The sequence below is a fragment of the Pimephales promelas genome, chromosome 17 (assembly GCF_988280905.1).
Source record: "Pimephales promelas chromosome 17, fPimPro1.hap1.1, whole genome shotgun sequence".
In the NCBI taxonomy this organism is placed as follows: Eukaryota; Metazoa; Chordata; class Actinopteri; order Cypriniformes; family Leuciscidae; genus Pimephales; species Pimephales promelas.
The window spans coordinates 5,771,586-5,798,479 of NC_142785.1; the positions used below are offsets into that span (position 1 = coordinate 5,771,586).

Consider the following 26,894-nt stretch of genomic DNA (forward strand, 5'->3'; position numbering starts at 1 on the left):
ACCAAGAAATAGAGAAATAGTCTGGCACAAGCGAGTAAGAGTATGGTGAATGGTGAGAGATTTGTGGAGAAGTGCTGCCTTGTGTGAGGCATAAAAAGATAAAAATGTAAGGCATAGTGTGACAAGTGTTCTGAAAGAAAGAGCTTAATAACGTAAGGATATCAGCTGTGGTGGCCATTAGGTTGCTATAGTAATAAATGTGTGTAAATGTAATGCACTACAAGCTCAAATTGCACAGCAACTACACACACAAACACACACACACGCGCACCCAAATCCTTCTTCATCCCTTTTCCGTTACCTTCTGTTGAAAACCAATTCTAAGTAATATTTTCTTTGCAAAGGCATTCTTGGTGAAAATAAATGAAAGTCACTCAAAAATCAACAAAAAAAAAACAATTATAAATATATAAAAACTATAAGGAAATGAAAAACAAAGATAAAGCAGCAACATCGAGAAAAAAACAACATAATAATATATTAAAAGTAAAAGTAATTTGCTATCTCACATCATGTCACTCTTTAAATCTTCCTGCCATAAAGCCAGTATTTTATATTCAGGCAACGAGTAGCTCTGTGGTGGTGATATTAGACACTCTCCTTAAAGTGATTTGTACTACTCAAAACTTTCCTCCATAGAACATAAAAGGAGACGTTTAGTAGAATGTTCTTGCGCTGCTGTTTTCCATTAAAAAGAAGCATACTGTGACCAGCAACCTCCAAAATGGGCAAAGAAATCACTATCATAACACTATCAATATCACAATACTTTGCATATCATGATAGTTAGTGATTCTCAGCAATAATGACCTAAATTTTGGTCCGTTACTCACATAAAGAGTCGATTCATACTATTTTAGCTACTTTAAATGGTGGTTTTTTTTGTCATTTTTGAAGCGGTCCCTGGTCACCTTTCACTTTTATTGTACAACCATTCTGCTAAACTTCTCCTTATGTGTTCCACTGAAAATCATCATGAATAAACATCAACGGTATTTTAACGTGTGTGTGGACTATCCGTTAAAAATCGAGTGATTTTAGTGAGTGATTGATTACTACAGAAAAAATGGGTATTTTGAACAAACCGTCCAATCCATCACAAGTCTATGCTGGGAAAGTTCCCGCAGTGTGGAAACTAATCAGCCTTGCGCTATCTGCTGGTAGCTCATGGTATTGCACCATAGCGATTTAACCGTCCCGCGTCTCAGAAACAGAGCACACTGCTCACTCATAACCCCTTCTGAGTACTGATGTTCACCACACTTATAGTGAACGGATGTTTCAAAGTAAAACTCAGTCTACCTCTGTATATCTCTGAAATATATATATATATATATATACACACACACTGCAGGGTCATTTAATCACGCAACACAAATGTAGACGGATATGAATGGGAGATATGAATAACTTATGTGAAGATATTTATCAGTTACTAATCAGTGCACCTTTTTTAAAGAATGCTGTGTTGATAAAGTGGCGTAGAAAGGCTGATTCACTTCTTAATTGAAGGCAAAGCTCAGTGAATGCAAACATCAGTCAGGTTTCAACTACAGTACTGTGGCACATCTTTAAAATCTGACTAAACGGCAACCCTTTCGGTCCAATGCAAACAAATAAAAAAAGTTATGGTAAAAAGAAAGTGTAAACACAAGAAAAACATTCGAATTGGAAACTTCAGCCCCAGGACGCGTGCCGGAAGCCACTGCGGTTGAGGCCTGGCTCGGTCCGGCTCGCACTTGCCCTGATGGGAAGGATATCAGAGGAGGGGTTGGGGTTCTGAGACTGTTTGCTCCTAGTCCAGTTTCACTCCAGGCTTCTCTGTGTTGAGGAGGTGAAGGCTGTCGTCTATGAGAAAACTACGAGAACGAAAGAAAAAAAACAAGGAAAACATAAACTGTAAAAAAAAGATTTTCAAAGTTGTAAATATAACAAAGATTATAGGAGAATTCAATGTGGTATGTTTAATTCTTTCATGTTTAATTCAATGCGGTACATGGCATTTCTTCATGGACGCTTGTTTCTGCCACAAAATAAAACAATTTAAAAGATAATTGCGACTTTTTATCTCACAATTCTGACTTCATTTCTCACAATTGCAAAACATAAACTCGCAATTGTCAGAATTGTGAGTTATAAACTCAGAATGGTGAGTTATAAGTCAGAATAGAGTGATATAAACTCAGAATGGCGAATTATAAAGTCAGAATAGAGAGATATAAACTCAGAATTGCATGATAAACTCAGAATTGATAGTTATAAGTCAGAATAGCGTGATATAAACTCATAATTGTGAGATATAAACTCAGAATTGCGAGATATAAACTAAGAATTGCAAGATATAAACTCAGATTTGCAAAATGTAAAGTCAGAATTGCAAGATAAACTCAGAATTGTGAGATATAAACTCAGAATGGTGAGATATACTCAGAATTGATAGCTATAAGTCAGAATAGCGAGATATAAACTCAGAATTGTGTGATATAAACTCAGAATGGCGAGAAATAAACGTAGAAAAGGCGAGATATAAACTCAGAATGGCGAGATATAAACTCAGAATTGATAGTTATAAGTCTGAATAGCGAGATATAAAGTCAGAATTGTGAGATATAAACTCAGAATTGTGAGATATAAACTCAGAATTGCAAGATATAAACTCAGATTTGCAAGATGTAAAGTCAGAATTGCAAGATAAACTCAGAATTGTAAGATATAAACTCAGAATGGCGAGATATAAACTCAGAATTGATAGTTATAAGTCAGAATAGCAAGATATAAACTCAGAATTGCGTGATATAAACTCAGAATTGCAAGATATAAACTCAGAATTGCGTGATATAAAGTCATAATTGCGAGATATAAAGTCATAATTGTGAGATATAAAGTCAGAATTGCGAGATATAAAGTCAGAATTGCGAGATATAAACTCAGAATTGATAGTTATAAGTCAGAATAGCGAGATATAAACTCAGAATAGCGAGATATAAACTCAGAATTGCAAGATATAAAGTCAGAATTGCTAGATATAAACTCAGAATTGCGAGATATAAAGTCATAATTGCGAGATATAAAGTCAGAATTGCGAGATATAAAGTCAGAATTGCGAGATATAAACTCAGAATTGCGAGATATAAACTCAGAATTGCGAGATATAAAGTCAGAATTGCGAGATATAAAGTCAGAATTGCGAGATATAAAGTCAGAATTGTGTGATATAAAGTCAGAATTGCGTGATATAAACTCAGAATTGCGAGATATAAACTCAGAATTGCGAGATATAAAGTCAGAATTGCGAGATATAAAGTCAGAATTGAGTGATATAAAGTCAAAATTGCGAGATATAAACTCAGAATTGTGAGATATAAAACTCAGAATTGCAAGATATAAACTAAGAATTGCAAGATATAAACTCAGATTTGCAAGATGTAAAGTCAGAATTGCAAGATAAACTCAGAATTGTAAGATATAAACTCAGAATGGCGAGATATAAACTCAGAATTGATAGTTATAAGTCAGAATAGCGAGATATAAACTCAGAATTGCGTGATATAAACTCAGAATTGCAAGATATAAACTCAGAATTGCGTGATATAAAGTCAGAATTGCGAGATATAAAGTCATAATTGTGAGATATAAAGTCAGAATTGCGAGATATAAAGTCAGAATTGCGAGATATAAACTCAGAATTGATAGTTATAAGTCAGAATAGCGAGATATAAACTCAGAATAGCGAGATATAAAGTCAGAATTGCAAGATATAAAGTCAGAATTGCTAGATATAAACTCAGAATTGCGAGATATAAAGTCATAATTGCGAGATATAAAGTCAGAATTGCGAGATATAAAGTCAGAATTGCGAGATATAAACTCAGAATTGCGAGATATAAACTCAGAATTGCGAGATATAAAGTCAGAATTGCGAGATATAAAGTCAGAATTGCGAGATATAAAGTCAGAATTGTGTGATATAAAGTCAGAATTGCGTGATATAAAGTCAGAATTGAGTGATATAAAGTCAGAATTGCGAGATATAAAGTCAGAATTGCGAGATATAAAGTCAGAATTGCGAGATATAAAGTCAGAATTGAGTGATATAAAGTCAAAATTGCGAGATATAAACTCAGAATTGTGAGATATAAAACTCAGAATTGCAAGATATAAACTAAGAATTGCAAGATATAAACTCAGATTTGCAAGATGTAAAGTCAGAATTGCAAGATAAACTCAGAATTGTAAGATAGAAACTCAGAATGGCGAGATATAAACTCAGAATTGATAGTTATAAGTCAGAATAGCGAGATATAAACTCAGAATTGATAGTTATAAGTCAGAATAGCGAGATATAAACTCAGAATAGCGAGATATAAACTCAGAATTGCGAGATATAAAGTCAGAATTGCGAGATATAAAGTCAGAATTGCGAGATATAAACTCAGAATTGCGAGATATAAACTCAGAATGGCGAGTTATAAAATCAGAATAGCGTGATGTAAACTCATTTTGACTTTTTTCTCTCAATTGTGAGTTTATATCTCTCAATACTGACTGTATATCTAAAAATTCTGACTTTAAAACTCATAATTGTGAGATATAAAATAAAGATAAGACTGACTTTTTTTCTCAGAATAGCATGTTATAATTCAGAAGTCAGAATTGTGATATAAAAAAGTTGCCCTTTTTATTTTTTATTCAGTGGCGGAAAAAAAGCTTTCAGACTTTAAGTAAAAACTGTTTCAAAGTAAATCCTAAACCAATTTTTTTCAGTAAATACGTTTCCATCCAAAGCCAATAAAGCACCATTTCCATCCCATGTGTTCAAGAGAACAAAATCATCGTTTCCTGGAAAATTGGCACAACATTTTTTTTTAAACAATCATATGGGACAGTTCTGGGAGGTCATAATCCCAAATCATTTTGATGACAGACTTTGGCAACATTTGACATGCTGTGCAATGAAACTGATCCACCGGTTAGTCCAGTTATTCAATCACATCCTCTGTTGAGGCAAAGTTACGCATTGAGGGATTTATTCTGTTAATGTGTGTCCATTGTAGTTCATGCGGATATCGTCTTATTGGATAAAAAGGATCTGACTCAATTAAGGTGCACAAGTGTTTTATGTGCATCTTGAAAAAATGTATGCGCAACTTGCCATTTCCATCCAGCATTTTTTTTATTTATTGTGATATCCCAAAAATTTTATTTTAGAATAATAACTTAATGGAAAGAAACTTTGTAAAGGTTTTGGCACTTGCTGTGTGAAAAAAAATTCATAAAATAAAATCATGGACATGATTCGAAAAGGTTAAATGGTCCTGAAAAAAGTATTGTTCGCGCTGAAAAATGACTGCATTGGAAATTATATTTTGGAAAGACCTTTCATCTATCTCATTTTTATGAGATAACAACCTCAACTTCAGAACATCCTGCAGACATGATGTGAAACAAGCCGTGCATGTGTACCTGTAGAAGAGGAAGTGGACGGGCACGGTGCTGAGGTGCCAGACGGCATGAGCGTCTAGAACCCAGAAGAGTGGAGGGAAATCCAGCAGCTCCAGGAGGGCAAGGCCATGCAGTAAAAGCACCACCACACCACACTTCCACCAGTACGGCAAAATCCTCCGGTTCAGCCAACACCAGCACAGCCACCAAAACAGGTTTATCATGCCTGTGAGTGACAGAAGCACAAGATCAGAGGGAAAGACACATGGGTCAGAAGCTATTACCAACTGTATCCCGCCATATTACTGTTTGAATCTTGTTTTAAAGTATTACATAATGTAAAGCTTTGCATCCATCCATCAGGCTCCAAATAAAACAAATAATATAAATCAAATGAAATTAGTTGTCCAGAATCTAACTGGATTATCAAAATAGGCATTATTATGTTATACATAAACATATTTCAGTTACATTTCCAGAAAATAACTACACTCACCTAAAGGATTATTAGAAACACCATACTAATACTGTGTTTGATTCCTTTCGCCTTCAGAACTGCCTTAATTCTACGTGGCATTGATTCAACAAGGTGCTGAAAGCATTCATTAGAAATGTTGGCCCATATTGATAGGATAGCATCTTGCAGTTGATGGAGATTTGTGGGATGCACATCCAGAGCACGAAGCTCTCGTTCCACCACATCCCAAAGATGCTCTATTGGGTTGAGGTCTGGTGACTGTGGGGGCCATTTTAGTACAGTGAACTCATTGTCATGTTCAAGAAACCAATTTGAAATGATTTGAGCTTTGTGACATGGTGCATTATCCTGCTGGAAGTAGCCATCAGAGGATGGGTACATGGTGGCCATAAAGGGATGGACATGGTCAGGTAGGCCGTGGCATTTAAATGATGCCCAATTGGCACTAAGGGGCCTAAAGTGTGCCAAGAAAACATCCCCACACCATTACACCACCACCACCAGCCTGCACAGTGGGAACAAGGCATGATGGATCCATGTTCTCCCAAATTCTGACTCTACCATCTGAATGTCTCAACAGAAATCGAGACTCATCAGACCAGGCAACGTTTTCCAGTCTTCAACTGTCCAATTTTGGTGAGCTCTTGCAATTTCTTTCCTCTTTTTCCTATTTGTAGTGGAGATGAGTGGTAACGGTGGGGTCTTCTGCTGTTGTAGCCCATCCGCCTCAAGGTTGTGCGTGTTGTGGCTTCACAAATGCTTTGCTGCATACCTCGGTTGTAACGAGTGGTTATTTCAGTCAAAGTTGCTCTTCTATCAGCTTGAATCAGTCGGCCCATTCTCCTCTGACCTCTCGCATCAACAAGGCATTTTCGCCCACAGGACTGCTGCATACTGGATGTTTTTCCCTTTTCACACAATTCTTTGTAAACCCTAGAAATGGTTGTGCGTGAAAATCCCAGTAACTGAGCAGATTGTGAAATACTCAGACCGGCCCGTCTGACACCAACAACCATGCCACGCTCAAAATGGCTTAAATCACCTTTCTTTCCCATTCTGACATTCAGTTTGGAGTTCAGGAGATTGTCTTGACCAGGATCACCCCTAAATACATTGAAGCCACTGCCATGTGATTGGTTGATTAGATAATTGCATTAATGAGAAATTGAACAGGTGTTTCTAATAATCCTTTAAGCGAGTGTATACTGTAATATAACTGTAACTGTTATACTGAAATGCTTAAAAATTATCCAAAATAAGCACCCTGTAAAAACTATTTTTAAAGTTTGCATGTAAATATCAAAATAACAATGAAAAAAACCTGTACATGTTTACATGAGGTTTTGAAATGATAGATATATTTAAAAAATGTTGCAAAGCTGACCAAACATGTACATGCAAATATTACACTGTTCAATAAATTGACTGAGTCAAGTCAAGTCACCTTCATTTATTTATTTATTTATTTTTTATTGACGTTGCAAGACATAAAAACACATTTGGTCATATTATACAACATCTTTGTCCTTGTCCTACATCATCATTTTTCTCCAAAACGAAAAAGAAAATCAATAAAAAACAAAATTAAATAAAAATAGTAATAATAATAAATAAATAAAAAATAAAAATGGAAGTAAGAACAGGAACAGGTGAGTGCCTCAGGCTCAGGTATTATGTTTAAGTCACCTTCATTTATAAAGCTGAGCTTTGATTAAATTCAATATGAAACTGCATTTTAAAATTTTAAAATATAGGTCATGACTCGATTTAATTCATGATGATTTTATTCAGTGGGAATTGATAGGTTGATAAACCACCTTTGATTGCAGTGGATTGTGGAAAACTACCCTGATTTTTTATTTGGAATGATGTAAACACTGATGAATCATTCACAATAAGACCATAAATATTTATTAAGATAATTTATTAAAGTACCTCTACTATGCTATTTTAAAGGTTCCTAATTTTGTTTTGGAGGTCTCCTACAATAGGTTTACATGCATCCAAGGTAAAAAAAAAAAAACACTTGAATTCACATCACCTTTTATTTTACTGTCTAAAATGGTTTGATGGTTCGATAACCCCTCCTTTGCAAGAGCCTACTCTGCTCTGATTGGTCAGATGGCCCAGTCTCTTGTGATTGGTCTACTGCTTACTGTGCGTGTAAGAATGGAATTACTGACCATTCTTTGGCATCGGTTCTTTCTTTTGGGAGAAAATAACTCCATTTATCGTGCACTTTGATCTTTGAAGCTTTTCAGACCTTTTACATTCACAAACAGCTATACTACACACTAGATGAAAGGTAATATCCGCAAAAGCATAATGGGGCACTTTAAGTAAACAGAGTCCATTCATGACCTTTCCCCCCCAAAAATATATTTAATTAAAAATCATTTTCCATGACCTTAGATGTTATCAGCATATCATAATCACTGTAAAATCATGCATGTAAACGCACTCACTGTGGTATTCACAACACCTTACCTATGGTGGCATTGGCAGCCATGTTGTACCCATAATCAAAACTGACGAAGGTCAGATATGACACATGAGACGTGAAGGCCAGAATGAGCAGAACTCCCACCATACTGGAAATTGCAGGCCTACGCAAGCCCAGCGTCCTGAAACACAAACATTAATCCTCAAATCACCATCTTAAACAACAGCACTGTATATTCTCATTCTCAATCGACCATTTATGAGCATTTCCTGTTCACACACCTGACGCAGCACAAGTAGATAGAGTAGAGAATGACAGCTGATGCACAGAAGTAGTCCATCTTCTGTTAAAAAAAAAGACAGAAAATCTCAATCAATGCTTTGGACAAATGCATCCAAAAATCCCACAATGCAAGCAAATGTTTGGAATTTGTCTTTGAATCATTTTTGAAATGTTACCTCTGTTAGATAGGTGTCTCTCGTGTGGAACACTGTAGACCAGAACCATGCATTCAGCGAAATCTACACAGAGACACAAACATGGCTGAGCAACACTTACATTTACAGTGGGGTCCAGTTTCACTTGAAGAAAAAGTGTGTTTTATCACAATATGAACTGAAAATGAAATTTCAGAATGTCTTAGTATTAGACCGCAGCACTGGTGATGACATGATCATGTGACCCAGCATGATTTCAGAATGTCCCAAAGAGGATCTGACCATCTGTACAACATGATCACAGTCACCGGATCAACATCACTAATTTGATTAGTGACCTAGAAATAATAATAAAAAAAAATCCTAATATTTTCAGCTCTTATTTACACCATAAACATTGAAAAATTAATTAATGAAATAAAAGTCAAATGTTACATTTTCTGTGCGATTTCAGACTTTTTGATTACTCTTTTTTTATATGTGTAGAATGTGTAGTTGTAGAATAGGGATGGAAATTGAAAGGAATTTAATGATACTGGTTCCGGCAGTTTTTGCCGCCTGTTGCAACAAAACCCTTCAGTTAAGAAATCTTTTAGCGATATACTATTCTTTTAGTATTTGAGTACTAAAAATTGTTCGTTAAGAATAATTGTTCCTAAATATATGAAGAGTTTGGTTCCAAAACGCGATAAACGCCATTTTTAAAAAAAATGAGTTACTGCAAAAATCGGACTTTTCAATACCGACCAGATACAAAACAATGTTTAATTTTACGTAAAATGGGATATCCGCCGTGTTATTATGTAATGTTTTCTCCCTTTCTTTCCAAACCGCGACAAACGCCAGTCTCCCTTTTCTGCAAAATGCCACATATCCGCTAAACCAATCGCAACGCACCATTCCACGCAATGTAAACAGTAACGGCAGCGCTTTAACTAACCCGGCTTCCTAGGTTTTCTCTATTTTGTCCTTTCAATCAACAAGCAAACAAAAAAATGAATAATTTTGACAGTATTGGTGAACCTGCGGAGGGTAAGGCATCCTGCATGGGTAAACGTGACGTCGAAATCGAATCATTTACGTGAGGAAGAAGATGGACTCGAGAGGAGGAAATGCCGGCTGTTGCTTGTTCTCACACGACAGCATCAAACTTCTGTCACGCTGACACACTGACCCCAGAGGATCTTTTGGAAAACTTTCAGTTGTTTTATTCAAAGTCAATGAAAACCGAGCAGGACCGAGCCAGTTTACAGCTGATCGCCGTCAAAAAAGTTCAGCGGCGACATCCCAAGGTTGACAACAGCGATATGCATAACGTTAGATCATGCTTAATAAATCATAATTCATGATGATGTGCTCGTCTTAGTTAATGTTTTAATTAAGGTTTTGTTCATCCATGAAGTCATGAATGAAAAACATTGAACTGTTAAAAAAAAAACGTTGATAGTTCCTGATGATATTAATATGAATTAATGCATAATTCATTTATTCATGAATTCATGATAATTCATGACATGAACCCTTAAAGTGTTACCGAATATTGTTATATTAAAGCAATGGATTTATAGTATGCACAAGAAATTCAATGTGTATAAAATTTTATTTTGATTAATTGCATTTTGAAAAAAAATAAATTATTGGATTTATTGCATTTTGGGGGAAAAACGATCTTTTTTTATAATAAATCTTTGGAAATCAAAACCTGGATTTCATTTTTTATTGTTATTATAACCTACAAATGCTATGTGAAAATTTAAAACCGAAAATAGTGGTTTTCATCTTCCCATTTTCTTGCTAAAGAAAACACAGTTTTACTCAAATTCATCAAAATGGATTTATAGCGTTTTGGAACCAAACTCTTCATATGTTACAAGCCTTTAAGTCCCCCTGTAGTCAATAATTATATTCTGAAAAAACTAATCTTTGATCACCAAAATTACATATTTAAACATTTTTTCATGCCTTAAAACTCCTTGAATGTAACTCTACACCCTTGCCTCATTTAGTATACACAGTTCTATGAATATGCAAATTAGCCCCGCCTCCACTCACTCACACCAGCTCAAAGATCCACTCGTTGACGATCACACGTCGACCTGATTGGTTACAAGGTAGTTTGTGACGTCAGAAACATCAGTGATTTCAAACCATTTGTTTTTGTCTTTGGTTCCCCTCAGTTTTAAAGAGTAACTAAACACTAAACCAACTTTTTTTAGTTCATGATCTGTGTATAAAGTGTTTTATTTCTACAATATATGGTGTAAAAACGTCTTAGTGCTGCCCTCTTCAGGTTGAACGGTGGCTACTGCAGTTGAATTTTCCTATTGGATGTTCCGCACTTCGTGACGTACGCAGGTTTCAGCTCACCACGCGAGCTACGCCCTTGGCAGTATAAAAACCATCTTGTGTCGCCAAAACCACTGTAGTGAGTCAGGAGTTGGAATTGTGAGTATTGAAAACAATCAGGATAGAGTGTTTTAGCATCTATTTCGTCCCCTCTATCTCCAATGGGGTCTGTCCACATTTTCAGCATTTTCAAATATTGCCAGTGGGTGGAGTCAGGCTCTGACCAGGGGTTTAGTTACCCTTTAAGGAGAAAATACTCAATGGTGTGACTTATAAATTTGCACACGGTTTGTCTTAAAGCATATTAAAAACACCACATAGACATATAAACAATATTAAAAGCTTGATTTTCACCATAGGGGGGACTTTAAGTACAACATAACACAGTAACAATTCAAAAGTAATGTCTTATGGACCAGTGTGTAAGTCGACACCAATTTCTACCAATTTAGTGAGTCATCAGACTATTTCAAACTAATATATCTTATGAGTTTAAAAATTATTTTTGAATCATTTTGACGTTTCTCATTACCGGTAATTGAAACAGCTCATGCAAATGCAATTACAATAGTTGTTTATGTTGGTTTTTGCATATATTCAGCAGAGCCAAACCGATATATCGGCAGGCCGATATTAGGCATTTTCCAAACTATCGGTATCTGCAGTTATAATTGCCGATAAATGAATATTTCAAAAATAAAATAAAAACGGATGAAACACGCTTGAACCATGTCATGATTGTTGGAGTTGTATAGTTTGTCCACCAGAGGGCACTCTACACAGTCCCTGTTGGCAACACTCGTTGAGTTGGTCACGAGACATATGTTGCTTGAATAACAATTAAAAGAACATCCTCATCAGTTCTCTTAACTCAAATAAGCATGACAACATTTGTGACTATCATGTCCAGTTTTACTGCTGTTAAATAAGCCGCGAGTGAAGCGGAATTAGCTAGTAATAGTTACGTTACGTTGTTACAGTGTAGTTGACTGACTGTCCTTTAACTTTTGACAATGTGACTGAAGTATTTCTTTAATAGCGCGTATATACAGTTATAGCGATGAGACGCATCATCTCCCCTTGGCCTGTTATATTGAAAATGTATGTTTTACAATTTGCAGTATGACATTATCCATTTGCTAAATTACGACTCATTATAGACTAGCTAACCACAAAAGCTAGCTAATGCCACTATCATCAGTCTGTTCTGTGTGACAATAAAAGAATCAAGTGTCTTTTTAAAATGCATTATCATATTATTTTAGTTCAAACTCATAAATAACTACAAATAACTAATGTTAGGGAAATCTGTTAATGTTTTGTTGCGCGTTTCTAAAATAATTAAAATATATATATATATATCGGATTTTGAAACCAAAAAATATTTGTATTGGTATCGGGTTTCAAAATCCTTTATCGATCGGGCTCTAATTTATAGTGCAGCCCAACGCACCACCCACTATTTCCATTCCATTACACTGAATAGCGCAGGAAAGAGAACAAGAATGCAGAAATTCTGGCATCATTAATGGAATTAATGGCAGCATATTTGGGTAGTTAAACTAGTTTAAACTAGTTATGAAAAAGAACTGGTGCCGGGTACTAGTGCAGACACTGTCTCACCAGTGAGAAGGCGGTGATGGTGTGGTACATGGGGCTCTGACGCGGGACGGCGCTTCGGTATCTCAGCAGCATCAGCAGACACGCCAGACCGTTGAGCAGAGACGCCAGCGCAGATGCAGGCTCCTCGAAACACAGGAAACGGGCAAATGGCCACTAGACAAAGACGCAAATAGGAAAAAAGGTAAAATGGACAGATTTCTTTTAAAGGCTCATAATGATGATGATCACTAAAATTGGTCTCCTTTCTCATTGGTTAACATTCTGACACTGACCTTCCCGTGAAACTGTGGTACACTGTATCCCTCGGCCTGGTACAGACCCACGGTGGTCCACATACACTGATATCTGCAGTCATCACGACACGTCCAGCCTGAAACATCATCCATTGCACAGGAAAGGTTTCAGGACAAAATGGATTGACATGTAAATGTACAATACCAACCAAATCTCATCAAAGGTTTTACTATACACTAGAAGTGGGCATGGATTAATTTTTTTAATCTAGATTAATCTAGATTAAATTGGCTCATTTGAATTCTCCCGAAGGCATTCAGAATATGTGTGCTACCCAAATAATGACTAAAAGTAAGTCTTTGAGAATAGTTCGCCTCGTGTAGGGATGTGCATTTCTATCGAGGAGCAAAAGTCGAATATCGTTAAAAAAAAAAAAAAAAAAAAACAATGACAGAAAGGGAGGCCAATTTCATCTTTAGCGATTTGTCATCAAACAAACTGTTTACTAATTGAACATGTAACATGTTTTTGTCGTTTTTTTTTTTAACATAGTAGGCTAATTGGAAGAAGAAGAAAAAACAATACGCACGACAGTCCGTTTATATAGTATACACACAATTAGTTGGAAGTCTGAACACAGACTAATCAACATTATGACACAAATTCTGTCAATTGAGCTTAACTCTTATTTGAAGGGATACTTCAGGATTTAGCATTAAGCTTAGTATTACACTCTAAAAAATGCTGGGTTGTTTCAACCCAATTTTGGGTAAAATATGGACATACCCAGCAATTGGGTTATTAAATTACATTTTTAACCCAACATTTGGGTTTGTCCATATTTTACCCAAAATTGGGTTGAAACAACCCAGCATTTTTTAGAGTGTAGTAGAAAACCTGTAGTATTTTCTAATTACCGTGCTTTCCACCCTCATATCCCCCTGAGACCAGAGATTTATGTATTTCTTGTCTGGAAAAAAATCCTCCGATGACACAAAAATCATCATTTTGTGGTGTCTACATGAACGCTAAACAAGTGATCGGTTGATGTGCGTTTTCAACATTGCTAAGAAAGTTCCCGCTCCTCTGTGAGAGATACGAGACCGGCGCGTCTCACAGGTGTTGTTCATCGGTATCGGTAATCATGCCACCGGCCTTGCGTTGTTCTCCCGCGGCCCTCACTCGTCCCGCTCGACACAGTAAACATGATGAATGGCGACTGTAGAATGCAAAAGCCGAATCCCGGACATTTTGGGCGATCTCGAAACACATTTTCAGGCAGACTCATCACAGAGACTCACTAGTAGCCTAGACTTGTTGTTTAACTACTGAGCTCTGTTACCGGTAGGCGTGGCCTTCTAGGGCAGCGAACCAAGTGCATTCTGGGAGTTGTTGTCTTTCATCCACATAAGCCAAAAATACATTTTCTGGATTTTCTCAGTCTAGAAAGCTCCAAATTCAAAAATAATTTCACATTTATTTTACATAAATGACCCATTTTATATACACAATTATCTTTCCAGAGGACCATCTGCTATATATAGCAACAATGCCCTCCCCCTTTTCAGCAGCGCTGGTTCTGGAAATATTTTAATTCATTTATCCCATAGGGATGTTAAAATAGGATGTTAAAATTGTTAAAGAGTTATAATATGAGCCAGTAATCAAGTCAGATACGAGGTAAATCACAACACTACAAACTTTGATTAGAAGCAAAAAAACAAAACAAAAGGTGCATCAAAGTTGTCCTAAGACAAAAACGGGTATTGTTCAAAATGCATGCATAACTTTGATGAAAGGTTTTGATCCGCTTTAAATGTTGAGGACTGTACTTTATACAAACATTTCAGTATTTTGAGAGCATAGGGATATTGACTTGATTATGTCATTCGCATTCTGAAGGGACAGAACTATCCGTTTTATTTTTTCTTTCTTTGTTTTCATAGTTTTAATGACTTTATAATATATAAACGAGAAACGGTGTTTGGTGTTGGTATGATTTCTCTAATGCTCACCATTGCTGTATTTATAGATCAAAAATACAGTAATATTGTGAAATATTACATTTAAATTTAAAATATCTGTTAGAATTTTAATAACTGTTATTCATTTTAAAATGTCATTTATTACTGTGATGACAAAGCTGAATTTTCAACATCATTACTCCAGTGTTCAGTCAGTGTCTGATCCTTCAGAAATCACTTAATATCCGGATTTGATGTTCAAGAAACATTTCTTAAATCAATGTTAAAAACAATTCTGCCTTCTATTTTTAAAATTGTGTTTTGACAATTTATTTGAATTATCGAATAACTGATGACAGACAAGAGAAGAAATTAGACACAGGAATAATTTATACATATTTAATTGCCAATATTTTAAATGAAGATATGTCTTAACAGCAACAATATGAATTCAATCTGAATATTTCTACTCAATTAGCCTATATAGATTTGAATGAATAGCAAAGAAGTCTAAAATAAAATACACATCAAACTGAATAAAAACCCTGATGAATTACAATTAAGGTAGTATGAAATAAAAAATTAAATAAAAAAGTGCCGCTCAAGGCTTTCTGTGCCAATTCTTCTAACCCCAAGGCTCAATTTGTATCTTTTCACTTAAAAATAAAAATAATATATTTTTTTAAAATCCACAAATAAAAAGATGAATGTGTCCACAAATCCCTTCGTTGTTATTTTAGTTTTATTAGTCATTTCATTATGTGATTTTTGCATTTTTTTTGTTAAATATTGCTATTTAGAATTAATTTATTTTATTTCAGTTTTAGCTTTATTTAGTTAATTTAGTTAATTATTTTAGTGATTAAATTTCTTCCAGTATATTGCCAAAACAACATTCCACAATTTTGTTTAGCTAAATATTTATATCTTATTATACTCCAATAAACAGAAATTGTTTTAACAGTTTTAATTAGCGATAATAAACCTGAATCCCTCATTAAAAACTGGACACTAAAGACATTGTCATTCAATTTAATAAAGTCAAAGACCACTATTTTCCAGAGATACAAATTAGATCAGTAAACCTCAGTTTCAGCTGACTAAATCTTAAAACATTAATAAAATTCATCAAATCAGTGAGTTTTTTTATGTGCATTACCAAGAGAAAGGTGTGTTGGTGTGTGTGGTGTGGTCATCTTTCCCTTCTTTCAAAAGGACAAACTAAAACTTGTATACAAAACAGCCTTGAATCAGCCTAAAGTTGTTGACTGTTTCTAGTTTAACTGGTCAAGCAGCCTGCTGGTTTCGTTTAACTGGTCTCCAGCATAACAAAACCCCACTAAAGTGCCCAAAACCCCCTTGAAAGTTTTTGTCGTGATTTTCATATCAAGATGATGTACATTAACTACTGTTCAATAAAATGTGTCCATGAATAATTTAGTATACAAATTCTTAATTGAATTTATGAAAATAAAATGACATATTTACTATTGAGATTTGCAGTTTGCAGAACACTCAAATAGGTTAGTAGTAGGCTAGTGTTCCCCAATACGAATAGGTTAGTATAGTACCTGTCAGTGCCATGTATGGAGGTTGAGCGGACTGGAATCCGCGCAGTCGGGCCCCCGTGCAGTTCGTCCGGACACATAGTTTGACGCAGTCGCGGTAGACTGGCTCTTTGTCCCCCTGAGAGGCGCTCGCAGGAGCGGACAGGAGAAACACCGCGGCCGCTAGAAACATCAGGCGCGTCATGCTGCTGTCAGTCCGTCCGCGTCCGGTCATAAGGCACAACAGTGCAACATCAGGCCATTACAGCGAGTCTAGTGAGAGGCTCATTGACCAAGCATGACAATATTCTCCGCCACGGTGTCTTTTGTCTTCAGTTATAAATAAGCACCTTTCATTCGCTGCCAGGACACCAAGTTTCATAGACACATCACAAGCGAAATGTTACATTTCACTTAAAGAAAAACCCGGAAGTGCAAAATCAGCGCGCATGCGCATGTGTCTCACTTTCTCTCTCGCACACTACACAAATTAATGAATGAATGATCCCAATCGAAAATTATTACATTCATTTAAAATAAGATTGATTTGTTGTTACAGTTGAAAGCATGATTGTTTATATATTGTAAATACAATGATTGTGTGGCTCTGCAGAAAAAAAGAAAAAAAAAACAATAATGAATTTTACAAATAAAATGCACTAGCTTCAGCTACCGTTCCAAACTGATTGGTTACACTGCTATGCAAATAGTTTTATAAAAGTCGAGAGAACCTAAAATTATTAATATGATATGCTCATTTAAAAAAACTTGGAAAAAATAATAATAATAATAAATCATTTATAATTATTATACTTGCGGTCTTTATGGTCTCAAATGAACAGAGAAAACACTGAATATCTGTATTTTTTTACATTAATTTTTCGAACTGAAGGAGCATTTAAAATGAACTATTGAAGACAAAATGGTTATTTAAAAATAGTGTATACATAAAACGGTGTCCTAAAACAGAAAATAAATGCTCAGGATATAGGATATTGTTATGTAAAAAGCTACCATATCAACTACAGAAGGATAAAACTAGTTTTGTTTCTTCATATAACAATGTTCTTAAAGGGCAAACCTTTAAACCCCCCCCAAAATCAATGTCTGAAATAATCTTTGAAAACATTATTTTCTCAGAGATATTAGATCACAGGGGGGAAAGACCATCCCACAAACATGACCTAAAATATTTATAAACATTTTAATGTGCTAATTGACACCAAATGAGCCCAAAATCTAAAATCTGTGCAACCCTGCATTTTCCACACCAAAGATACTGGCAGACTACGCACCAATACACTCATTTCTCCTGTTTTTGCTATCCCCACCAACATAATGCATTATAATTTCTAATTAAAGGCAGATGAAGGCACTCACACAATATCTTCAATAACAATGTTTATTGAAAACTGTATTTGGCAACATTTTCATGAATCAAATAAATGATTTGACAGAAAACAGGGCAACAACAGCAATAACGTACTTGTGAACTAATAAAGTACTAATGCTTTAAATAGTATTAAGGTTTTGAACACCTCACTCATCTGTAGCTGTAAATAATAATTAATTACAAAAAATAATAATTATAAATTAAAGAATTAACATTATGTTTTGCACAAGACGTCAATATCAGGGGTTGTCGATGATCAGAACTGTAGATATTTTCTCTGGTTCTGATCACGATCTTGTGTTCCATCAAAAATAAATATTAAAGAGCTATAAAAAGAGCTTTTCCGACATGTCCGTGTGTAAAGAAAAGTACAAAATATAATATTAATTTGAAATAAATACATAATTCAAAATAAATGTTCACCTGTGATGGATAACTGTTAACCAACTTTTAAGTAATCCTAACTCAAATTATGCTCATCACATCTATTTCTATTCATCATTCGGGAAATGAAACTCAAAATGAAAAAATTCTATGTGATTGCAGCTATTTTCCTTCAGTAATTTCTAAACCAAAGAAAAATGGGCTCAAAATGACCTACACACGGTGTGTTTAAGCATAAACGCATTTGTGCAGTTTAAGATTACGAGGATCTGCGTATCTCTTTCCGCATTTATCGCAGATGTACTGCTTCCCCCCACCGTGAACGTGGCGTTTGTGAGTGCGCAGGTGACTGCCTTGACTGAAACTCTTGCCACAATACTCACAATTGTACGGCTTCTCGCCGGTGTGGACCCTCTGGTGCAGCTTCAGACTGTTGGTGTTGTTGAACCACTTGTCGCAGTAATTGCAGCCGAAGGGTTTCTCTCCGGAGTGAGTGCGTCCGTGTGAAATGAGGCTGCTCTGCTGACTGAAGCTCTTCCCGCACTCCTTGCAGCTGAAGGGTTTTTCCCCCGTGTGGATCCGTTTGTGGATTTTCAGATTGACGGCCTGGCGGAAGGTCTTGCCACACAGGTCGCAGCTGAACGGCCGCTGGTCCGTGTGGATACGCTCGTGGTTTTTAAGGTTGACGGCGTGGCGGAACGCCTTCCCGCAAGACACGCAGGAGTACGGTTTCTGACCCGTGTGGATGAGCTGATGCGTTTTCAGCGTGATGGCCCGCGTGAAGCTTTTCTGACATATCGTACACCGAAAATCCTTTTCACCCGTATGGGTGAGTTGGTGCCTGGAGAGATTCTGAGCAATGTTGAACCTTTTCCCGCAAACGGTGCAGCCGAACGGCTTTTCGCCCGTGTGGATTATTTCGTGGGTTTTGAGGTGCGCGGCTTTCCCGAAGCATTTGCTGCAGACTTTACAAACGAATGGCTTTTCTCCTGAGTGGACTCGATGGTGGTCGGACAGACTCTGTTTGTGGGCGAAAGCCTTGCCGCAGAGGACGCAGCCGAAGGGCTTTTCTCCGGTGTGAATGCGCTGATGTGATTTGAGGTTGCTTTGAGAAGAGAAACTCTTGCCGCACTCGGAACAAATGAAGGATCTCTTTCCGAAGAGAGTGACGGCATCTTGAGGATCTTCACTGCCGTCTTCTTGCAGGACTCGGTCTTCTGAAGAAGTGTTTAAGTGACCTGACAGGAGAGCAATCAAATTCATTGTCATTGGCTAAATATCTGTTTATTACAGCAACAAAAATCTTTTGGTGCCTTTCCATATAAATATCAGATCAGTCAGAAGAAGGTAATGGATTCAGCATGTTCTTCTCTAGATTCATTAGACAGACTGTCTCATTTGTTTGTTAAAGGAGTAGTTCACTTTTGAAAAAACTTTTGCTGATAATTTACTCACCCCCATGTCATCCAAGATGTCCATGTCTTTCTTTCCTCAGTCGAAAAGAAATTTAGGTTTTTGATGAAAACATTCCAGGATTTTTCTCCATATAATGGACTTCAATGGGAACCGGATGGTTCAAGGTCCAAAAGACAGTTAACCTGTTAACTGTCACCCCCCCTTTTTTGAATAGACATGAAAATGCACATTTCGAACTTAAATGGTTGTAATTCAAGAATGCTTTGGAATATAGACATATGATTGGTCTTGTTTTAAAGAAGACATTTGGCAGATTTTTGTAGAAGTGAAATAAATTAAGAAAGTGAAACAGAAAAAAAGTTATAGAAGTTTGAGTTTATGGAAATGTACAATGTAAAAATATTAATTATTCATATTTTACATAAAATATATATTTTCAAAACCTGGGCTACTCTAAAATGGCAGAAAGATCAAAGCCAAAAATCTGAACAAGTTGTGTTTCAAATTTTAGGTTGATATCTCAAAAAATGAGCTTTCAGTAAGATTTTGTTTGAGCGCAGTACCAAACTTTTTCACTAGGGCACAATCAGACTCCATTACTGCCCATATAAGGGCGCCTGCATTTCCATTCGTGTTTTGAGTGATATGAACCATTATTTTCACAATTTTCATACTATTTCTGAAGTAGAGATCCTATTCAGAAGTAGCATGGGAAGTTTGGCAGATTTTGATATGAATTGAACCTCTAAGAAACACATACAAAGAACACGCATGTAAGTCATAGCTAGCTGCCACGTCACAAATGGTGAATTTATTATTTTTTTCTTGATATTTCAAACTTTTCAGACCTTTTTTTTCCAAAATAATTGAATGGATTCTATCTTTTGAACTTTTGGCATGAAAACAAACTGAGGTATCTACCATTTTTTCATGATTTTTCATGTTTACTGCTATTTTAAAATAAAGGTCTGAACACGCCTTATGAGTATGAAAATATTCTTGTTTTATATTGATAAATTATGGCTCCTCTGTAATATATTTTGAAAATCAGTCACCAAATATGGAAACTAGAGATTGTAAGCTTTCAAATGATATATAGTTTGTCAATATTATTTAAGGTATTTACTAAGATATTATTGTTTTAAAAATATAGTGGCAAACGTCCCACCTGTGGGACGGTGACAGTTAAGTGGTTTAATAACAGTTTCAGATGCAGCTTCAAATGTCTTTAAACGATATCAGACGATGAATAAGGGTCTTATCATGCGAAACGATCGGTTATTTCAAAACTTATTCCAAAAATGTAACTTTTCTAAGGACAAATGCTAGCCTCGCTCTATTCTGTGAGGCGCGTTTGTAACGTCACGTAATACGTAATTACGTTCAAAAGGTCACGGGCGACGTAGCCGAAAGTACAGAATCAAAATCGTCCGACATCGTTGTTTTTCCTTTTAATTCCTTTTTTGTAAACGGTGTTTGAGTTAGTTTTCACGTTCAACCTATGCGTTCAACTTGTAAACACTCTGACTCTGTAGTTCTGGCTACGTCGCCCGTGACCTTTTGAAGGTAATTACGTATTACGTGACGTTGCAAACGCGCCTCACAGAATGGAGAAAGGCTAGCATTTGTCCTTAGAAAAGTTACATTTTTGGAATAAGTTTTGAAATAACCGATCGTTTCGCATGATAAGACCCTTATTCATCGTCTGATATCGTTTAAAGACATTTGAAGCTGCATCTGAAACTGTTATTAACACTATCTTTTGGACCTGAACCATCCGGTTCCCATTGAAGTCCATTATTTGGAGAAAAATCCTGGAATGTTTTCATCAAAAACCTAAATTTTTTGTTTTCGACTGAGGAAAGAAAGACATGGACATCTTGGATGACATGGGGGTGAGTAAATTATCAGCAAAAGTTTTTTCAAAAGTGAACTACTCCTTTAATGAACATTATTAACGTACCACTACTGATGGACTTCAAGTCAACTTTTCCAAATTCATTTCTGATCGTCACAGCTAATGTCAGTGGGGATTCTGGACGGTCTTCTGTGGCCTCATCAGACTGCGAGAATGAATCAGAAAATAGCAGAGCAATTCAGTGACTTTTCTCTTATAGACATGCTTTTATGAAAAAAGTATTGTTGAATAAGTTATAAGCTTTTTTTTACCTACAGATAAAAGTTGAAATATAGTGCATAAAGAACACAGTGAATCGAATGTACCACTTTTTTGAACACATTTATTTTTCATTAGGATTACTAAATGATGACAGAATTTTTCCTATATTTTTGGGTGAACTATTCCTAAACCAAGATAAAGCTCATCTAATGAACTACGGGCAAAAATACAAAGACCAAATTGTCTAAATTTAAAAAAAGAAAGAGTTGAAAACTCTGCTGCCACCTTTCAATGATTCACTGCAGATTCGGGCTGTTGATTGTCTTTTTATTGGAAAGTGAAAGTTATTTATAGTAAATCAAATTAAAACATTCTGGAGTAATATTCATGTTGAAGTATGTTGTTTTGTTAGAAAAAAGACTGTTTTTGATTTGTTCCAATGGAGTTAATACAGTTTATTATTGTTTTTGTAAACTCATATAATGATACATTCAAATATAAATCGTTATGAATATTGAAAAATTATTTTTTGTCTTGCACCACAGTGGTTTTGCTGTAGTTCTTGTAATCTTTGAAATTTCAAAGAATTTCTTAACTTTTTTATTCATTAAAAGTAATCCCATAGTATTAACACATTAGCATTCAAAACTTTAATATTCACACATTAATGAGAAGACACAATATGGTTTTAGTGAAAAATATATTACATTATTTATATGCTTACATTTTACCATAGGTCAAAACTGACCCTGAATTACAAAAGGTGTACATTTTTTAATGCATTACGGAGGGTTAAGTGTACATAAAGAGCATGTAGATCAGGCCTAATCAAATTGTGGATAGGTTAAATCTGACCTGTTCGAAATTTTGCCTTATGTGAGGCTGATTACTGTTAAAAACAATCTGAAAAAATCAATAAATAAATATACAGTATATATATATATATATATATATATATTATACATACATACACACACACACAGACACACACACACATATATATATATATATATATATATATATATATATATATATATAGTATAAAATAAATAATGTCTGCTAAGTAAGACTGTAACACTGTGATCTGAGGTGAATTGCTCTGCATTTCAACTGTCAGGTATTGTTTAAAATCACACCTTTTGGTTTGCACCTTTTGTTATGCCATCAAATAATTCCCCCAAAAAATGACAGAGACAACTAAAATGTCTGTTTCAACTACAACAGAATGACAGGAACAACAGGTGTGTCCCAATACCGGTGTGTTAATGACGCAACACGTCTGTAAGCACAGAGAAGGTGTGCAATGCAAACCTGCCATCAGTTTAAGTTCGCTCTTCCTGTTAAACATCAGCTTCATACATGCAATTTCTCTTTGAATGTTCTGCTGAGTGGAAATGTTTCATAGGACTAATAAAAAAATAATAACTACGAACATTAATATTATGTAGTAAACCTATGTTATAGAACAGTGTTCTGTTGATAATAGATTTCCGTTGATAAAATATTCTGGCTCGCCCACATGCCCTTATTTTTACATTTTGGTAAATAGTCTTGATGTACACTACCGGTCAAAAGTCTTAGATCAGTACGATTTTTTATGTTTTTAAAAGAAGTCTCTTCTGCTCACCAAGGCTGCAATTATTTGATAAAAAATACAACAACAAAAAAAACAGTAATATTGTGAAATATTATTACAATTTAAAATAGCGGTTTTCTATGTGAATATAGTGAAGTGTAATTCATTCCTGTGATCAAAGCAGAATTTACAGCATCATTACTCCAGTCTTCAGTGTCACATGATCCTACAGAAATTATTATAATATGATGCTCAAGAAACATTTATGATTATTATCCATGTTGAAAACAGTTTTTTACATTTTTATTTCAGGATTCTTTGATGAATAGAAAGTTCAAAAGAACAGAATTGATCTGAAATGGAAAGCTTTTGTAACATTAATCACTACCATTAAAAAGTTTGGGCTCAGTAAGAATTTATGTTTTTATTTTTGGGGGAGTGAAATTAGAAAATACTTTTATTCATCAAGGATGAGTTAAATTGATCAAAAGTTACAGTAATGACATTTATAATGTTAGAAAAGATTATATTTTAAATAAATGCTGTTCTTTTGAACTTTCTATTCATCATAGAATTTTTGAGGAAAAATGGTACACGACTGTTTTCAACATTGAAAATAATAATTTATGTTTTTTGAGCATAAAATCAGCATATTAGAATGATTTCTGAAGGATCATGTGACTCTGAAAAAGTGATGTGTAATCAGCAACAGCAATGATGTTGAAAATTCAGCTTTCAAATATACTAAAATAGAAAACAGTCATTTTAAATTGTCATAATATTTCACAATATTACTGTTTGTCATTTTTTTTTTTCATCAAATAAAGCAGCCTTGGTGAGCAGAAGAGACTTCATTTAAAAACATAAAAAATCTTACTGATCTAAAACTTTTGACCGATAGTGTTGATGTTGTTCAATTTACCTCATTTCTTGTTCTTGTCTCCAGGATTCTTGCACTTCCATCATAAGAATGTTCCTCTTCTAAAATGTACAAATGACGTAAATTACACAACAAAAACACACTTGTACAGAAATGTGATAATACTTTATGCCTATGAAGACAGAATGTGATTTCTTACCAAGTCCTCCAACAGACAGAATGTTCAAGATACTGCCGGGACGTTTTACCCTCTTGCCTGAAAATGTTTTACACTCCAGGTCCAACAGAAATTTGGTTTCATCAACAAGTTTGATTATTTTCCCAAGAGCCTCGTTGCCCAATACTTCCATTACTGATGCAAACTGCTTCTGAAAGAATAAATGACAAATTACTAGTGATAGAACAATATATACCAGCTGATTAATTAGGCACTATTTGGCCATTTTCTAAAGAGTTTTTTGTCAGTTAATTCTACCCTATTAGGGTTAGTCAGTTTCAAAATCTTAAGCCTTGTCAATTGATTTTTGAAAAAATATTTTTAGTTTTTGTCTAAAACAAGTTATTTAATTCCAACAATTTAGATTTTTTATTTGCTAATATCAAACTGCATTGTCTCTATTAACGTATGGAAGCTTGTTTCTGCCACAGAGTAAAAAAATATGTTTCATTTAAAGGAGCTGTATGCAAGAAATGTATTTCAATTAATCATAAATTTCCCCTGATATGTCACTAGATATTAAGAAATCATGTTCATTTCAAATACTTATATCACTGACAACAGTAGTCCAGTCAGGATATTGTCATTTAAAAAGTGAAGTTGCAGCCCTCAACTGATGTTGATGTTGTCATGTTGTGTTTTGTTCTGATGCTCCGCCCTCCACCGATCTTCCAATCACGTAGTCAGTAGTGTTGCGGCATCCGGGTTGCCAGCTCTGCTCTAGTTACCACAGCTGCAGATACAAACGTGTCGGAATCGGATAAAAAAAAATGTCTAACGTTGCGAAACCAAAAAAAAAACTTGATATGAATCCGAAATACTTTGTGATAAAGTCCAAAATAAATAATTAACAGAAAAAAAAAACCTCACTGTGTAGGACTTGTCACTTGCCATTGGAAGCTTCTTGTAGCAGCCTACGGTATTCCTGGATCCTGCAGCATATCTGGCAACCTCGAGTCACCGCTATACAGTAATTTGAAAGTGATTGCAGTAGCAGTTGACCACAATCTTGCATATGGCTCCTTTAATTATATATTAAAAATATTGCGACTTCTCAAACTGTTTTTTTTTTTCTTTTTCTAGAAAAAAAAACCCTTCAGAACTGTGAGATATAAACACGCAATTCTGAGAAGAAAACATTTTGTGAGATAAGTCTCAAAAAACCTTTTTTATTTTGTTATTCTGTGGTGAAAAACAACTCCTTTTTTACTCCTTGGCAGAAACAAGCTTCACTACTTCACTATTATTGATCACAAATTACATTAATACATAACTGCGATAGTCTTTTCTTCCCTATTGTATGTTATCCAAGTGAAAAGACTTCTAGAAATTTTTTTATTATTATTATTGAGATTATTGTTGCTCCATTTAGTCTGATGATGATTATACAATTTTCCTAATAACAAAAATGAATCAATAATATATATACCCTATATAGATATTGGTTTAAGTCTGATATATTATTTGGTCAGCTGTTTAATTACAATGGTCACCTTGAGCATTAATGAACTATCTTTTAAGTAAATTTAAGTAAAGGAATATTGTATGATATCGCAATGAATTCTATATCAGTCAAAATACGATCTCTGGTGTAAAACTGTAATCGTTGTGGTTTGTAATTGCTAGGTTGACAGGTTGCCCCGCCCTCCCGCCAGTAACCACGTCATCAGAGAGCAGATGAGATGTCGTTGCTATTTTCATTAAAGATTACACATGAATTCTTTTCAGATACTTTTCACAATTTGTTTTAAAAATAATGATGTCCATTGGTAAATAATTTATAATAGACACTTTATCCCCCAAGAAAGAAAGCTTTGATATGTTGTTGCGCTCACGTGCGTTGAGATCTGATCTTTATACTATATGCACACACACGCTCATATGGCTTTAAACGCGTCGCATGTTTAAGGTTACAGGCCGCAGATCTCTAAACAACATCATCTTGCAATCTCACCATTCTCTCCTCCTTTCCCCTCTTCATTCTTGACCCAGTCTCCTCGTCTTCACACTGATCGCTGGTAATATCACTAATGATAAACGACAGCCTCTCCTCTTCCATTAGTTTGTACATTTCGGCGATCGCGGCGTGAACTAACGCCTCCACCACTGACGCCAGATGCGTCTGTAACGCAACACAGCGAGACATTCTGCCTGACACTAAAACTCACAGCCCTGGAAGTCGCGCTGTAGCCCTGTGCCTATATACAGCTCAGTAAAGTGAGCAAACAATTGTAAACATACTTTAGGAAACAGTGGGCTTACTGGGCTGCGGGACTCGGAAGTACAACAGCGTGCGACAATTACAACCCGGGTCATAGAATTCATAATAAAAGTTATAATCTTTTTTATTATTATAGTTTAGATATAATTTCAAATTACTTGTATGACAAGAGAA

General features: G+C 35.2%; 2 protein-coding genes across 3 annotated transcripts; both read right to left on the reverse strand.

Annotated features, from left to right (window-relative positions):
* Positions 1 to 1,657: 1,657 nt before the first annotated feature.
* On the reverse strand, positions 1,658 to 16,883 carry pgap3 (post-GPI attachment to proteins phospholipase 3). The gene is made up of 8 exons (XM_039655927.2): positions 16,539 to 16,883; positions 13,042 to 13,139; positions 12,770 to 12,922; positions 8,822 to 8,884; positions 8,645 to 8,706; positions 8,408 to 8,544; positions 5,464 to 5,668; positions 1,658 to 1,859 (listed from the first exon to the last, which is right to left on the reverse strand). The coding sequence occupies exons 1-8, from the start codon at positions 16,747 to 16,749 to the stop codon at positions 1,796 to 1,798; spliced, it is 993 nt and encodes a 330-aa protein (XP_039511861.2). The 5' UTR covers positions 16,750 to 16,883; the 3' UTR covers positions 1,658 to 1,795.
* A 1,019-nt stretch (positions 16,884 to 17,902) lies between these two features.
* LOC120466982 (uncharacterized) lies at positions 17,903 to 26,794 on the reverse strand. Of its 2 annotated transcripts, none has more exons than XM_039655702.2 (5): positions 26,454 to 26,794; positions 24,482 to 24,647; positions 24,325 to 24,383; positions 21,671 to 21,770; positions 17,903 to 19,529 (listed from the first exon to the last, which is right to left on the reverse strand). In XM_039655702.2, exons 1-5 carry the CDS (start codon positions 26,643 to 26,645, stop codon positions 18,520 to 18,522), a joined length of 1,527 nt encoding a protein of 508 aa, XP_039511636.2. In that variant the 5' UTR covers positions 26,646 to 26,794; the 3' UTR covers positions 17,903 to 18,519. The 2 variants fall into 2 exon arrangements, with proteins under 2 accessions (XP_039511636.2, XP_039511635.2); XM_039655701.2 differs by having other exon boundaries at positions 24,482 to 24,650; positions 26,454 to 26,793.
* Positions 26,795 to 26,894: the final 100 nt, after the last annotated feature.

Bases quoted from the DNA above. Each gene is read 5' to 3' on its own strand.
- pgap3 (XM_039655927.2), bottom strand. From the start codon at position 16,749: ATGACCGGACGCGGACGGACTGACAGCAGCATGACGCGCCTGATGTTT. The intron at 5,669-8,407 runs GTAAGGTGTTGT...TGTCACTCACAG, and splicing joins GGCTGCCAATGCCACCATAG to GCATGATAAACCTGTTTTGG. The intron at 1,860-5,463 runs GTACACATGCAC...TCGTTCTCGTAG, and splicing joins GTCCACTTCCTCTTCTACAG to TTTTCTCATAGACGACAGCC.
- LOC120466982 (XM_039655701.2), bottom strand. From the start codon at position 26,645: ATGTCTCGCTGTGTTGCGTTACAGACGCATCTGGCGTCAGTGGTGGAG. The intron at 24,384-24,481 runs GTAAGAAATCAC...TGTACATTTTAG, and splicing joins TCTGTCTGTTGGAGGACTTG to AAGAGGAACATTCTTATGAT. The intron at 19,530-21,670 runs GTACGTTAATAA...CTCTCCTGTCAG, and splicing joins CTTGAAGTCCATCAGTAGTG to GTCACTTAAACACTTCTTCA.